Genomic DNA, 15,000 nt, shown 5'->3' with positions numbered 1-15,000 from the left:
CTCTAACTCAGCATTTAGACTTACTCCCTTCTTCTCCACCTCTCTTATCCTCTCTTTCTCTTATTCCCCTCCCTTCGTCTCTCTCACTCATCCCTCTCTTTCTCTTATTCCCCTCCTCTCGTCTCTCTCACTCATCCCTCTCTTTCTCCTATCCCCCTCCTCTTGTCTCTCTCACTCATCCCTCTCTTTCTCTTATCCCCCTCCTCTTGTCTCTCTCTTCTCCTCTCCCTCTCTCTCCACTGTCAGCAGTGCATCGTTCTATCGGTCTCAGCATTTAAACCTCTCTTTACATCTCTTTATCCCCTTCTTCTCTTCTCCTTTCCCTCTCTTTACATCTCTTTCTCCCCCTCTTCTCCTCTCCTCTCTTTGCATCTGATGGAACCGCATATTAATATTGCTATTCTGTTGTTGTAAGACATTAACTCCATATGTTGTATCTGCAACTCATTTTGGATGTGTACTGTACAAGTGGCTTCCCCCCCAGATAGGCTCCTTCCTGCTAAGACCCTTTGTGTTCATGGTATCACCCCCTCCCCCCATAGGTGAACCCCTCACCCCACTGTCTCCCCCTTCCTCTCACCTAAAGGGTGTGGTCATCCCCTCTGCTATTGTATTCTACCTGACTGAAATGTATAAATGCCTACACATTCTGCTATCAGGTAGGCCTTGCTCTGAGCACCAAGCTGAGAGGGGGTCTCCACGCTGAAAATAAACTACAGAAACCTGACTTCAACTCTCCGGTCCCTTCTTCAAACTTAAGCGTGCTTATCGATTCCGTCACATCTCTTTCTCCCCCTCTTCTCCTCTCCTCTCCCTCTCTTTACATATCTCTCTCCCCTCTTCCTCTCTTTACATCTCTCTCTCCCCTCTTCTCTTCTCCTCTCCCTCTCTTTACATCTCTTTCTCCCCCTCTTCTCCTCTCGTCTCCCTCTCCCCCTCTTTTCCTCTCCTCTCCTCTCTCTCTCTCTCTCTCCCCCTCAGTGCATCCTTCTATCTGTCAGCATCTTTCCACCTGGCTGCCTGTCTGTCTGTCCATCTAACAGAACTCGTAGTTCACTAATGAAGCTAATAACGGCAGACTGTAACTGTAGACTTTAATCAGACGTGCTTGGAGCAGGAACACACAGCAGATATACAGCAGGGTAGGGGGGCTTCTGGACTGATAAGTGGTTCACACACATACACACATACAGACACATGTTCACACACACACACACACACACACACACACACACACACACACACACACACACACACACACACACACACACACACACACAGCAGATATACAGCGGGGTAGGGGGGCTTCTGGATCGATGAGTGGTTCACACAGACACACACACACACACACACACACACACACACACACACACACACACACACACACACACACACACAGCAGATATACAGTGGGGTAGGGGGGCTTCTGGATTGATAAGTGGTTCACAGGCGTTCAGGTGATGTAGGTCACCACGTCACCGCCATCTAGCAGACACACACAGACATACACACACACTCACACAGACACACACACACACACACACAGACATACACACACACACACACACACACAGACATAAGTGACTCCTGGGGCGAAAGTGGGGCAGGGCTGATATAACATGAAAATACAACTGGACCTAGATTCCTACTCTTCTCCAGGGGCCACTACACAAGTGAATGGACGTGCATGTGTGTGTGTGAACATGTGTCTGTATGTGTGTGTGTGTGTGTATGTATGTCTGTGTGTGTGTGAACATGTGTCTGTATGTGATTGTGTGTGCGTGTGCCTGTATTTATGAGTGTGAGTGTGAATGTGCATATTTGTTCGTGAGTGTGTGTGTGTATGTCTGTGCGTGTGTGTATGTCTCTGTGTGTGTGTGTGTGTGTGTGTGTGTGTATGTCTCTGTGTGTGTGTGTGTGTGTGTGTGTGTGTGTGTATGTCTCTGTGTGTGTGTGTGTGTATGTGTATGTGTATTAGTTTGAGTGTGTATGTGCGCATTTGTTTGTGCGTGTATGTGTGTGTGTGTGTATGTCTGTGTGTGTGTGTATGTCTCTGTGTGTGTGTGTGTATGTGTGTGTATTAGTGTGAGTGTGAACATGTGTCTGTATGTGATTGTGTGTGCGTGTGCCTGTATTTATGAGTGTGAGTGTGAATGTGCATATTTGTTCGTGAGTGAGGGTGTGTATGTCTGTGCGTGTGTGTATATCTCTGTGTGTGTGTGTGTGTGTGTGTGTATGTCTGTGTGTGTGTGTGTGTGTATGTCTCTGTGTGTGTGTGTGTGTATGTATATGTGTATTAGTTTGAGTGTGTATGTGCGCATTTGTTTGTGCGTGTATGTGTGTGTGTGTATATCTCTGTGTGTGTGTGTGTGTGTGTATGTCTGTGTGTGTGTGTGTGTGTGTGTGTGTGTGTATGTCTCTGTGTGTGTGTGTGTGTATGTATATGTGTATTAGTTTGAGTGTGTATGTGCGCATTTGTTTGTGCGTGTATGTGTGTGTGTGTGTATGTCTGTGTGTGTGTGTATGTCTCTGTGTGTGTGTGTGTATGTGTGTGTAATAGAGTGCATATTTGTTCGTGAGTGAGGGTGTGTATGTCTGTGCGTGTGTGTATGTCTCTGTGTGTGTGTGTGTGTGTGTGTGTGTATGTCTATGTGTGTGTGTGTGTGTGTGTGTGTGTGTGTGTGTGTATGTCTCTCTGTGTGTGTGTGTGTGTGTGTATGTGTATGTGTATTAGTTTGAGTGTGTATGTGCGCATTTGTTTGTGCATGTATGTGTGTGTGTGTGTGTGTGCACGCATGTGTGTGTGTGCGTGTGTGTGTCAGATTCAGAGGGTGACTTACACAAAGCCCTTTTGGAGACCCTGAGCCTCAACAAAGCCTCTAAGCACCTGGTATCCAAGCAACAACAGCATCACTGGAGCGACTGTAACCCTCGACTGCAGAGCAACCTGACCTACATGCAGGTATAACACCTGTGTTATATAGGCTGTCGAAATGAAGCCACCAAGGGAGCTTTGCATTTCCGCTTAAAGATGGACTTATGATACATAACTGTGGCCGGCCGACCTCAAGCAGATGGGTCCCCCCTTATGTGCCGTGGTTCTGCTTAAGGTTCCTTCCTGACTAACAGGGAGTTTTTTCTTGCCCGTGTTGCCAATGTGCTTGCACTAAGGGGGTTCAGGCTCTGGGCTCTGTAAAGCGCCTAGAGACAATTGTATTGTTAAATAAAATTGAATTGAATTGAATTGGTCACTATGCTGGTGGTAGTGGGGACAATGACGAAGATGATGATGATGTTGATGATGATGTTGTTCAGAAGGTAAAATGTTGTGTGTCTAACCCAATTTCTTTTTTAATATATTTCGTCAACTAAACGAGGGGCAACAATTGCGCTACCGTGAGCCGCGCGCTGGACTCCAAGTCGGGGGAGTGGGGGGTGGTGGAGGGAGTGAATGACAAAACTCCGTTGATTTTTGGCCTCTGCATGTGGCTAATCAGTAGGATCTAAATCTTTAACTGTGGCATCAGGAAGTACATGCCACAGGCAGGAGGCGGGACATGCCAGTAAACCGCCAATCAGCAGCTTTGCCCATTGACAGCCAAGTGCACGAACGAATACTGAGCGAGAAGTGTTTACAGGATTAAATTAAAGTTCGTAGTCAAAATGTTATTTAGCTGCATGCTAATAAATGTTGTGGTAGACCTACCGTGTGTTGAATATTAAAGTTTCAGTACGTATAACATTATAGTTTGATGAACGATAACAAGCTCCTTTTACAGTCAAGTAGGCTATTGCTTTTACCATATGCATTTGGAGTCCTGTCCATCTTTGGATCCACATACTTATGCGAGCAGATTTTCTCAAATATGAAATATGTAAAATCTAAATATGGCTCGCGCCTCACAGATGTTAGCCTGCAATCCTATGTAAAGATGAAAGTCACGTCCTACAGCCCCGACATAGACAAGCTCAGCAGTGATGTTCAGAAACAGAAATCACATTAAACAGGTGAGAACACTATCATTTAATAGGCTATTATTTTGCACAAATATATACAGTATATATTTTAGAGCTGTTGTGTTGATTTTTTCATGTTCAGACTCGATGATTGATTGCTGTAGGTGGCTGAGGAAAAATCAAGAGGATGACAACAAACCTATGTTTACCTGTTTATATGTTCTATATTATATGTTCTATATGTTTATACTTATTATACTCGTTCTATATGTTTTATTTATTTCAAAGTTATTCATAAGAGTTTGAGGTTTTCCTGTTAGAACAGCAATAAAATGTTCTTCAACCATTTTCTCTTTGTTGTTTTATAATTTCATGAATGCAACAAACTAGAGATATTTTACAGTGTGTCACAAAAAAAAATGTGAAATGAAAATATTGTTATAAAAAATAATATAAACAGAAAATCCCTCATATTATCAGGGCCGCTCCTTAAACCCACATATTCCATGGGGTAGCGCAATTACGGTACCGTGCGGTGCGACGTGGATCCTCATGAGTCATGGTGGGAGAGATACCAAAATGGCTCTTTTGATACAAAAGGTTGCCGACCCCTGGTCTAACCCTAGACTTGCCTTGACATCAGCACTGAAGTTATTAGGGTGAAAATGGAGACATGGGGTGAGCGTCACTTACAGTCTGCCTCCAGGATAGCTTTGACTGAGCGCGTGACCTCTCGAGCCTCCGTGGCGAGCATGGCGGCCGTCCACGCTGGCCTCTTTCCGCTACGGGCGCCGAGGACCGGAGACGGAGACGGAGACGAGGAACCCATCTTGGGCTCGCCCAACGGTCTGCAGAGAGAGACAGGAAGTACACTTAGTACTGAAGCTGATGTGTGTGCACACACAGAGGACATCACATCACACTCACACACACACACACACACACACACAGAGGACATCACTCCATAGACCAGAGAAACCTGGATGGACACACACACAAACACACACACACACACACACACACACACACACACACACACACACACACACACACACACAGACAGAGGACATCACTCCATAGAGCAGAGAAACCTGGATGGACACACACACACACACCACACACACACACACACACACACACACACAGAGGACATCACTCCATAGACCAGAGACACCTGGATGGACACACACACACACACACACACACACACACACACACACACACACACACACACACACAAACACACACACACACACACACACACACACACACATACACACACACACACACACACACACACACACACACACACACAGAGGACATCATTCCATAGACCAGAGAAACCTTGATGGACACACACACACACACACAGGATCAAAGCAAGCTTCATATTACAGACATGTTTTTGTTTAGAATCTAGTGCAACTGAGGAGGTTAGTAGGGCTGTAGTGTGTGTGTAGTGTGTCAGTACCTGTAGTGTGTGTGTAGTGTGTATGTACCTGTAGTGTGTGTGTAGTGTGTCAGTACCTGTAGTGTGTGTGTAGTGTGTCAGTACCTGTAGTGTGTGTGTAGTGTGTCAGTACCTGTAGTGTGTGTGTAGTGTGTCAGTACCTGTAGTGTCTGTGTGTGTCTGTAGTGTGTAACTAGCTGTAGTGTGTCTGTAGTGTGTCAGTTGCTGGTGTGTTAGTACCTGTAGTGTGTCTGTAGTGTGTGTGTAGTGTGTAACTAGCTGTAGTGTGTCTGTAGTGTGTCAGCACCTGTAGTGTGTCTGTGCCTGTAGTACGTCATAACTCTTTAAGCTCTTAAAATATGAATACTATTCTGTAGTAAAAATCATCAGTAAAAGATTATACTGTATATTATTCAGTCCATTCTGAACATATAATACATCTAAACTGAATTGGGTGTTTCTCCAGGATATGTGTCCTGTAGTGTGTAGTGTGTACAGAGAGGAAGCTGAAGCTGAGGATATGTGTGTGTAGTGTGTAGTGTGGTACAGCACAGAGATGAAGCTGAGGATATGTGTGTGTGTGTGTGTGTGTGTCTGCAGTAGGTGTCCTGTAGTGTGTAGTGTTGTACAGCACAGAGAGGAAGCTGAGGATATGTGTCCTGTAGTGTGTAGTGTGTAGTGTGTAGTGTGTAGTGTTGTACAGCACAGAGAGGAAGCTGAGGATATGTGTGTGTGTGTGTGTGTGTCTGCAGTAGGTGTCCTGTAGTGTGTAGTGTGGCACAGCACAGAGAGGAAGCTGAGGATATGTGTGTGTGTGTGTGTGTGTGTGTGTGTGTGTGTGTGTGCAGTAGGTGTCCTGTAGTGTGTAGTGTGGCACAGAGAGGAAGCTGAGGATATGTGTGTGTGTGTGTGTGTGTGTGTGTGTGTGCAGTAGGTGTCCTGTAGTGTGTAGTGTGGCACAGAGAGGAAGCTAAGGATATGTGTGTGTGTGTGTGTGTGTGTGTGTGTGTGTGTGTGTGTCTGCAGTAGGTGTCCTGTAGTGTGTAGTGTTGTACAGCACAGAGATGAAGCTGAGGATAGTGTGTGTGTGTGTGTGTGTGTGTGTGTGTGTGTGTGTCTGCAGTAGGTGTCCTGTAGTGTGTAGTGTGGTACAGCACAGAGAGGATGCTGAGGATATGTGTGTGTGTGTGTGTCTGCAGTAGGTGTCCTGTAGTGTGTAGTGTGTACAGCACAGAGAGGAAGCTGAGGATATGTGTGTGTGTGTGTGTGTGTGTGTGTGTGTGTGTGTCTGCAGTAGGTGTCCTGTAGTATGTACAGCACAGAGAGGAAGGTTCTATTTCGTTTCTCCTGACCGCCAGAGGCGGTGCTTACAGCACTGGATTTCCATCGCACGTACGTGCAGGTCGAGTGTTAATACCAACAAAGTCACCTGTGACCTGGGTGACGTCGTCAATGTGCGCCAGCACAAAAGGCCATCCCACCCAGGAAGCGCCCTCTTGCATCTTCTCGCGAAAAGCAGGTCAAATTTTCATTCGAGGTAGACGCTGATAGTTTCGTTACCTATCATGGTCGGGGCAGTGGATATTTCACCCTCCGAGAAACTGCGTTACACGAAGTTTGTTTTCTTAAGTGAGGTGTAGCCTGGGCCGGAGCGGCCTCGCTCACTACGGCACAGGTTGAAATGAACCCAGTCGAACGGTGCTCTCGCCGGTATTCTCTGGGTGCAGTGCCCTCAGTATTGGTCAGTTAAAACGCTACCCGGCAGGCTACGGCCATATTGAGTGAGTATGTTCACAGGCGGAAAAGGTAAGTATTAATATTGGGCCGTGGATAATATTCACCCTCGGGTAATTGTTTAAGATACATTGGCCTTACAACTGATAATTAAACCCACTTGTTGCGCGAGTTGGAAGTTCCTCGCATAGTAATTGTTCTGTACCGTTGTGGTAATTAGAACCGTATGTTGGAGCTGCGAATTTTCGCCCTCAAAGGACTGCGATTAGCATCATAAATCAATGGCGGATAATCCAAGAGTTTTCCTCTACTATTTGTGCCGTTTGTAGTGTTCACGCTCGGATACGGCAGTAATGGGTTAAGAGGCATAGTCAGTATAGGTGTTTCTCGCCTTACAACTGATAATTAAACCCACTTTTTAAGCAAGTTGGAAGTTCGCATAGTTTGGTTTTGTACCGTTGTTGTTATAAAGTTGCAAGCGGTGTTCTCGCCATAAGCATTCAATTAAGTAAACGGAGTAAATCGCGGATTTTACTCCTGTCGACTTGGGTTAACGCTAGAAGCGTTTACCTACTGATTGGTGACCAGTGTTGTACCTGAACGCGTTCATTGAGCGAAAGTTCATGAACTCGTTCATAATTTTGGTAAACGTGAACTGAACGTAGCCTACTGTATTACTGCTGATGAACGATACTGTGAACTGCACGTTCACTCTTTTTATATTTTCGTTCAATAAGGCAGATTTCTAGAGACTTCCAGGCAAAAGACACACCAGTTACAGTCCTGTATCCAGGATTGCCAAACCAGTCAATCGCTGCGTGTGCTTTCTTCTACTGTCTGTGGCTGTCAAGTAGGGCGCTGAAGTGCGTAGAGGCCGAGAGCGGTATTGCAGACAGATAGAGCTTTAGACAATTTAAGCTCACAACATATTGAAACAGGTAGTTCATTTTTTTTTTGGATGTGGAATTAGTTCGAGATTTTCAATTATATACTATGAACTGAACTAGTTCATTTTAAAATGTGTGAACTATGAACTGAACTGAACTGAACTGAACTTCCCAACATGGTTGGTGAAGGCGTGTTCTACGCCCTGCAATTTCAGTTCTAAAGCATCTAATGTTGGTAACTGTTAAGAGCGTGTCCGCTCTTAAACGGAAGCTTACCTTACGTAACGTAAGAGAGATCCTTGCTGTGATCAGATGGTTAATATTGAGGCTTGGTCCATAATAGACTGCCTAGTTTGAGCGGGTGCTCCACCCCGCAAATTTCAGTTGTTCAGCATTCATTATTTGGTTTCAGATGACTGTGTAGAGGAGTGTGTTCGCTCTTAGACAGTAACTATCTTGTATAACAAGGCCTAGCGTTATTCGCTAAGGCTGCTGGTAAGATATCACTCCTATAAAAGATAAATAAATCTATATATAGATATTGCAACATGTTCATTACATGGGCTGATTGCCGGGCCCCTCTTGAGCGGCACAGGGATGCAGTGCCATGTCTCCTAAGCAATGCAAATGCCGGAGGCCTGATTCCCGGGAAACCTCTGGTGGGGGCAAACGCAGGAAGATTGATCCGCTTGCCCGGAAGGTAGGCACTTTGACTTTGGAGTTCGCAGAGATAAAGACTCGGCTTCTAAATCTGCAACAACCGGCTGCACAGCCTGCTAGTGCTCTAGCTACAACGGCTGCGGTCTCTTTCGGAGATGCTCCCTCCAATACTGTTGCCAGCTTTTGAAATCCTCAAAGAGGATGTTCTCTCCACCAGGGTTCAGTGAGGCCCCTGTTACTCTCATCCCAGTTCCCTGAGTACGGGCCACACCACACTGAAGGGCTCCAAAGGAAGGCAAGATGCCTCTGCCCATGGCCTTGATCGCATGCCCAATATTGAACCAGCCGTTGCTGCCCTGGTGCTCACGCCGGGTGAAACACTCCGGCCTGATGCTCGCTGCCCTGGCCACAGTGCCGTTTGACAGACGACTACATGGTAAGATCCTATGACGCAGCAGCGCGTATTGCACGTTTGGGTATTCAAGGTCACACCTGGTACTAGCCCTGTCTCAGAGAATGCAGACTTCTGAGGCTGACTCCTCCGCACAGAGTCTGAGTGACACCTCCCTGCAGGCGTTTGCCTACACGACAGGGAGCTGGGTGGGGCTGTGGCCTCGTTAAACCCAGGCCCGACGTATGGTTGGCCCAGTCTCCACTTTTGGAACCGTGCAGGAAAGCCCTTTTGTCTCTGCCTGTCATTTCAGGACAGATGTTGGTCCTGCCGCACAGCAAGCTGTGGAGTGCAACCTACAGGTTACACAGGCCAGACAACAGTTTGCCAGTCTGAGCCGTGAGGCTCCCGGGAGACAGAGGTCCTTTATGGTTCCGACGTCGACCATCGAGGTTCCATGGGAAGGGCGCCATCGAGCCATTAGACAGGCGAGCACAAGACAGTGGATTGTACTCCACTTATTTTCAGGCTCTGGGCTCTGTAAAGCGCCTTGAGACAATCGTATTGTTATGGCGCTATATAAATAAAATTTAATTAATTATTTTATCATCCCAAAGAAGGACGGCAGCCTTCGGCCTATACTAGACTTGAGACAGTTAAACACGCATCTCAAGATTTTAATATTCCACATGCTGCGTACAGCGGATGTGCTGCAGGGCATCAAGCAAGGAGATTGGCTTACAACCATCGACCTAAAGGAGGCATCCTTCACGTCCCTATCACACCTCGGCAAACAGTTCCTTCGTTTTGCTTTCGAGGGCAGGGCTTACCAGTTCTGTGTGCTCCCATTCGGGATCTCGCTGGCACCAAGGGTCTTCACCAGATGTGTGGCAGCGGCACTGTCCCCCACTGCAGGCCAGGGGGGATGCGCATTTTCCCCTATCTCGACGACTGGCTGATACGTTCCCAGTCGAGGGGAGAGGCCCTCAGAGAATCAGCATTTCTGATCTCCTATGCTACCAGGCTAGGGCTAAAAATAAACCAGGAAGAGAGCTCCCGGTTGCCCAGTCAGCAGATCGTCTTTAGTGGCATCCAGCTAGACTCACGGCTGATGGTTGCTACCCCCTCTCAACAACGGGTCAACAACACCCTCAAGCTCATCAGTCATTTCAGGAGAGGCAGGGCTCTGGCCCTCAAATCATATCTGAGACTGCTGGGGATGCTCACAGCGGCCTCATCGGTGGTCCCTTTAGGCCTTCTGTCATTTGCGGCCTCTTCAAATTCGGCTGAACGATCTTGGCTTGCACCCCACTTGTCACAGGCACAAGCTGGTCAGAGTTCACTTCCAGTTGCCCTTGCAAAGGCTACGCCCGTGGAGAGGAGAGACATCTCTCACCCAGGGGGTCCCCGGGGGTCCATACCTTCTCGCAGAGAAGTGGTGGCCACCGATGCTTCTCTGGCAGGGTGGGGAGCTGTATGGCAATGCAGGACTGTCAGAGGTCTCTGAGTCCTTTGGCAGCAGGAACAACACAAATGTATTGGAGCTTGCAGGCTGTTCTGCTGGCGCTCAAACAGTTTCTTTCCAGTAGGAAAGCATGTCCTGGTAGAACAGCCAACACATCAGTGGTCTACCAGGGTAGACACCAGGGGAGCACAATCCTCGAGGCTGACCCAACAGCTGTGGTTGTTGGCGTATCCTCAATGCACTTGCCACGGCAATGCATTTGCCAGGCATTCAAAACACGGCCGAGATTTGTTATCCCGCAGCACCCACCTCCTGGGAAATGGAGGCTGCATCCACAAGTGGTGGAAGGCAACCTGGCAGAGATAGGGCAAGGCAGGGGTGGATCTCTTCGCCTCACAGTCGACGACGCACTGTCCCCTCTGGTTTTTCCTCGGAGGCAATCTATAAGCCCCTTGGGCCAGGATGCACTGGCCCATATGTGGCAAAATTAGCGGCTGTACGCCTTCCCCCCACTACCACTGATCCTGCCCACTCTGGGGAAGGATCTCAGAGGGAACCATAAGGAGTTACTAATAGCCCCCAAATGGCCGGGAGGGTGTGGTGCCCAATCTTGCACAGATTACTAGACGGGGAGCCGTTGGTGCCTCCCTGTGAGGGCTGGACCACCTCTCACAGCTGGGGGGTCGAATTGGCACCCGAACCAGCTCTGTCTGCAGCTTTGGGTCCGGCCTCTGAAGGGCCAGAGCTACTGTTAGGTCATATGACCCAGTGGTTGTACAGACCATCCCACAGCTCCCGGGCACCCTCCACCAATGCGCTGTACGCTAACAGGTGGAGGTTTTTGTTTTGTCCTTGGATGGTGCCAAGCACAGAAGCAGGACCCGACACAGTGTCCTGTACCGGTGGTACTCCGCTTCTCCAGTCTCGTTTTGATGGAGGCCTCCACCATCAAAGTATATGCAGCCGCCATCTCGGCCATGCACAGTGGGGTCCCATACGCTAGTGACCCACTTCCTTAGCGGTGCTCAATGACTAAGGCCACTTCAGCGAAGCCCAGTGCCCTCTTGGGACTTGCCTATAGTCCTAGATGCACTCTGTCAGTCCCCATTTGAACCTCTTGAGAGGGTGGAATTGAAATGGCTGTCTATGAAGACCGCTTTTCTCTTGGCCATGGCATCAGCTGAACTCCTTACAGCGGGAGTAAGGTAAGATTTCCTCGTGACTTTGTTGGTATTAGTCATCCAGTGCTGTAAGCACCGCCTCTGGCGGTCAGGAGAAACGAAATAGAACGAAGGTACGTATGTAACACCGGTTCTATGAGTTTCGGATGACCGCCAGACCTTGGCAGTTACTCGGAATCTGCACGAGAGATTGCCAGAAGGGCGCTTCCTGGTGGGACGGCCTTTTGTGCTGGCGCACATTGACGACGTCACCCAGGTCACAGGTGACTTTGTTGGTATTAACACTCGACCTGCACGTACGTGCGATGGAAATCCAGTGCTGTAAGCACCGCCTCTGGCGGTTATCCGAAACTCATAGAACCGTGGTTACATACGTAACCTTCGATATGTGCGTGTGTGTGTGTGTGTGTGTCTGCAGTAGGTGTCCTGTAGTGTGTGCAGCACAGAGAAGAAGCTGAGGATATGTGTCCTGTAGTGTGTGTGTGTGTGTGTGTGTGTGTGTGTGTGTGTGTGGTGTGTGTCTGCAGTTGGTGTCCTGTAGTGTAGTGTTGTAGAGCACAGAGAGGAAGCTAAGGATATGTGTGTTGTGTGTGTGTGTGTGTGTGGTGTCTGCAGTAGTGTGTCGTGTAGCACAGCACACAGATGAAGCTGAGGATAGTGTGTGTGTGTGTGTGTGTGTGTCTGCAGTAGGTGTCCTGTAGTGTGTAGTGTGGTACAGCGCAGAGAGGAAGCTGAGGATATGTCACATGTATGAACACCTGAGTGGCCTTATCTCCAGCTGACCCACAAGACTGATATTAGCATGCAGGTCACTGAGGCAGTGCTTACCAAAGTGAAGCACATGCGCTCTACTGACCCAAAATACACACACACACACACACACACACACACACTCACACACCCCCCCCCCCCCACACACACACACACACTCACACACACACGCACATGCGCTCTACTAACCCAAAACACACACACACACACACACACACACACACACACACACACACTCACACACACTCACACACACACACTCACACTCACACACACGCTCTACTGACCCAAAACACACACACACACACACACACACACACACACACACACACATGCGCTCTACTAACCCAAAACACACACAAAGCACACACTCTTACAACACAGCAGGATTTCACATGTTTTCCGTTTTCTGTTTTCCCCTGCCCTGACACACAGACACGGGGGCCCGTTGTTATGCAACTGGCACACTTTGGGCTCCGCGGGCGAGGGTCACCAAAAGAATCACACACACACACACACACACACACACACATGACTTCCTCAAGTAAGAGGTCACCTGCGGGAGAAGGGTTCCCAAGGAACAATAACATACCTCATTTCCTACAGTGAATGACGGCTAAACAAATGAAACCCCCATAATGTGTGAAAAGACAGGGCGCTTTCTGAAGCTTCAAGTGTTTTTTGTTTTTTCCCCTTTCAGACAAACAGTGGGGGGCCAAGCAGGGTCAATCACACTCACACAGACACACACAAACACTCACGCACGCACGCAGGCACACACACAGACACCGACCTACACACACACACACACACATAAACACATACACACACACAAACACACGCACGCACGGACACATACACATGCGCACACACACACACACAAACACACACACAAACACACACACACACAAACACACACACACACACACAAAACACACACACACACACACAAACACACACACAAACACACACACACACACACAAACACACACAAACACACACACACAAACACACACACACACACACACACAACACATGCGCACACACACACGCACACACACACACACAAACACAAACACACACACACACACACACACACACACATACGGATTCACCGCAGCACTCACCCGCAGCTTCTGACCGGAACGGGATTCTCCACCAGGAACTCCTGAACAGCCTGGGCACAGAAAGCAGTGGGAACCATTGGAGGAGCTCATTAGGATTGGCAATTCTTCTGAGCGAGTTTGACTTTAAATACTTAAATGATGTTTAATGTGATGTTAACATTATGATATGAGGTTTACATTATGATAACATTGGTGAGGTTTACATTATGATAACATTGGTGAGATTTACATCATGATAACATTGGTGAGATTTACATTATGATAACATTGGTGAGATTTACATTATCATAACATTGGTGAGATTTACATTATGATAACATTGGTGATCTCTGGTGATTTTCTGGCTTCCTGAACACACACACACACACACACACACACACACACACACACCTCCATGTAAGTCAGCAGTTTGCGTGTGGAGGACTCAAAGCCTTTGCGAGCTGCTTCCGTCTTCCTCAGGTGGCACTCCAGCACAGCCACTTTCTTCCTCAGGTCCTGCGGCTCCTGGACAGAGGAGCAGTTTCATCACATTCATCACAATCACCACATTCATCACATTCATCACATTACCATCACAATATAATCACATTCATCACAATCATCACATTCATCACAATATCAACACATTCATCACATTACCATCACAATATCATCACATTATCATCACAATCATCACAATATCATCACATCACAGTATCATCACACTCATCACAATATCATCACATTCATCACAATCATCACATTCATCACAATATCATCACATCACAATGTCATCACATTTAAGCCTAACTCCTGCACATATAACCATGAGAAGATAGGAACAATATAATCATATTCATCAAATTATCATCACATTTTATCCTAACTGCGGCACAAACAACCATTAAAGGAGAGTGCATGGCGTTTTACATTATGCTTCCTGTTTTCAATTACCTTTCATATCGTCATAACAACATATCGTCATAACAACAAAACAACGTTAACCCCAAAGAGGGCCAGATCCCTTAACAACTTAGGCAGTAGCCATCTATGATGGACCAAGTATGGCATTATGCAATGACTATTATAATGCAGATCAGCAACAGAATGTGAATGCCATGAAAGCCATAAATACTTCAAATCCTTCTGCTTTTCATATTTCAGCGTCCTCCCCCATACATTTTGATGACGACTGCTTCTGATGGGCAAATCGAGGTGTGCATATGGACTTATCAAAACAGGCACGACTGTGCAGGATTTTTTTTCTGACGCGTAAAAACAAATCTGAGAGCGATGACATGACCTTGAGCATCAGCATGACAAGACGCCATTTAGACACTCACCTTCAGAGCCATTTAGACGCTCAACTTCAGAGCTTCTTGGCTAAAGCAAAGGCAA

At 47.4% G+C, this 15,000-nt stretch overlaps 1 protein-coding gene across 1 annotated transcript in view; it reads right to left on the bottom strand.

Moving 5' to 3' along the window:
• The window catches only part of stxbp4 (syntaxin binding protein 4), a 68,576-nt gene that overhangs the window by 6,306 nt on the left and 47,270 nt on the right, over positions 1-15,000 (bottom strand). Inside the window, exons 18-20 of the mRNA XM_031568728.2 lie at positions 14,014-14,127; positions 13,624-13,673; positions 4,651-4,805 (exon numbers count right to left, since the gene is read on the bottom strand). Coding sequence (XP_031424588.1) covers positions 4,651-4,805; positions 13,624-13,673; positions 14,014-14,127 — 319 coding nt within the window. The remainder of the gene's footprint in view (positions 1-4,650; positions 4,806-13,623; positions 13,674-14,013; positions 14,128-15,000) is intronic.

Source organism: Clupea harengus, chromosome 1 (assembly GCF_900700415.2).
Source record: "Clupea harengus chromosome 1, Ch_v2.0.2, whole genome shotgun sequence".
NCBI lineage: Eukaryota > Metazoa > Chordata > Actinopteri > Clupeiformes > Clupeidae > Clupea > Clupea harengus.
This window is presented reverse-complemented; position numbering and strand designations above follow the sequence as displayed.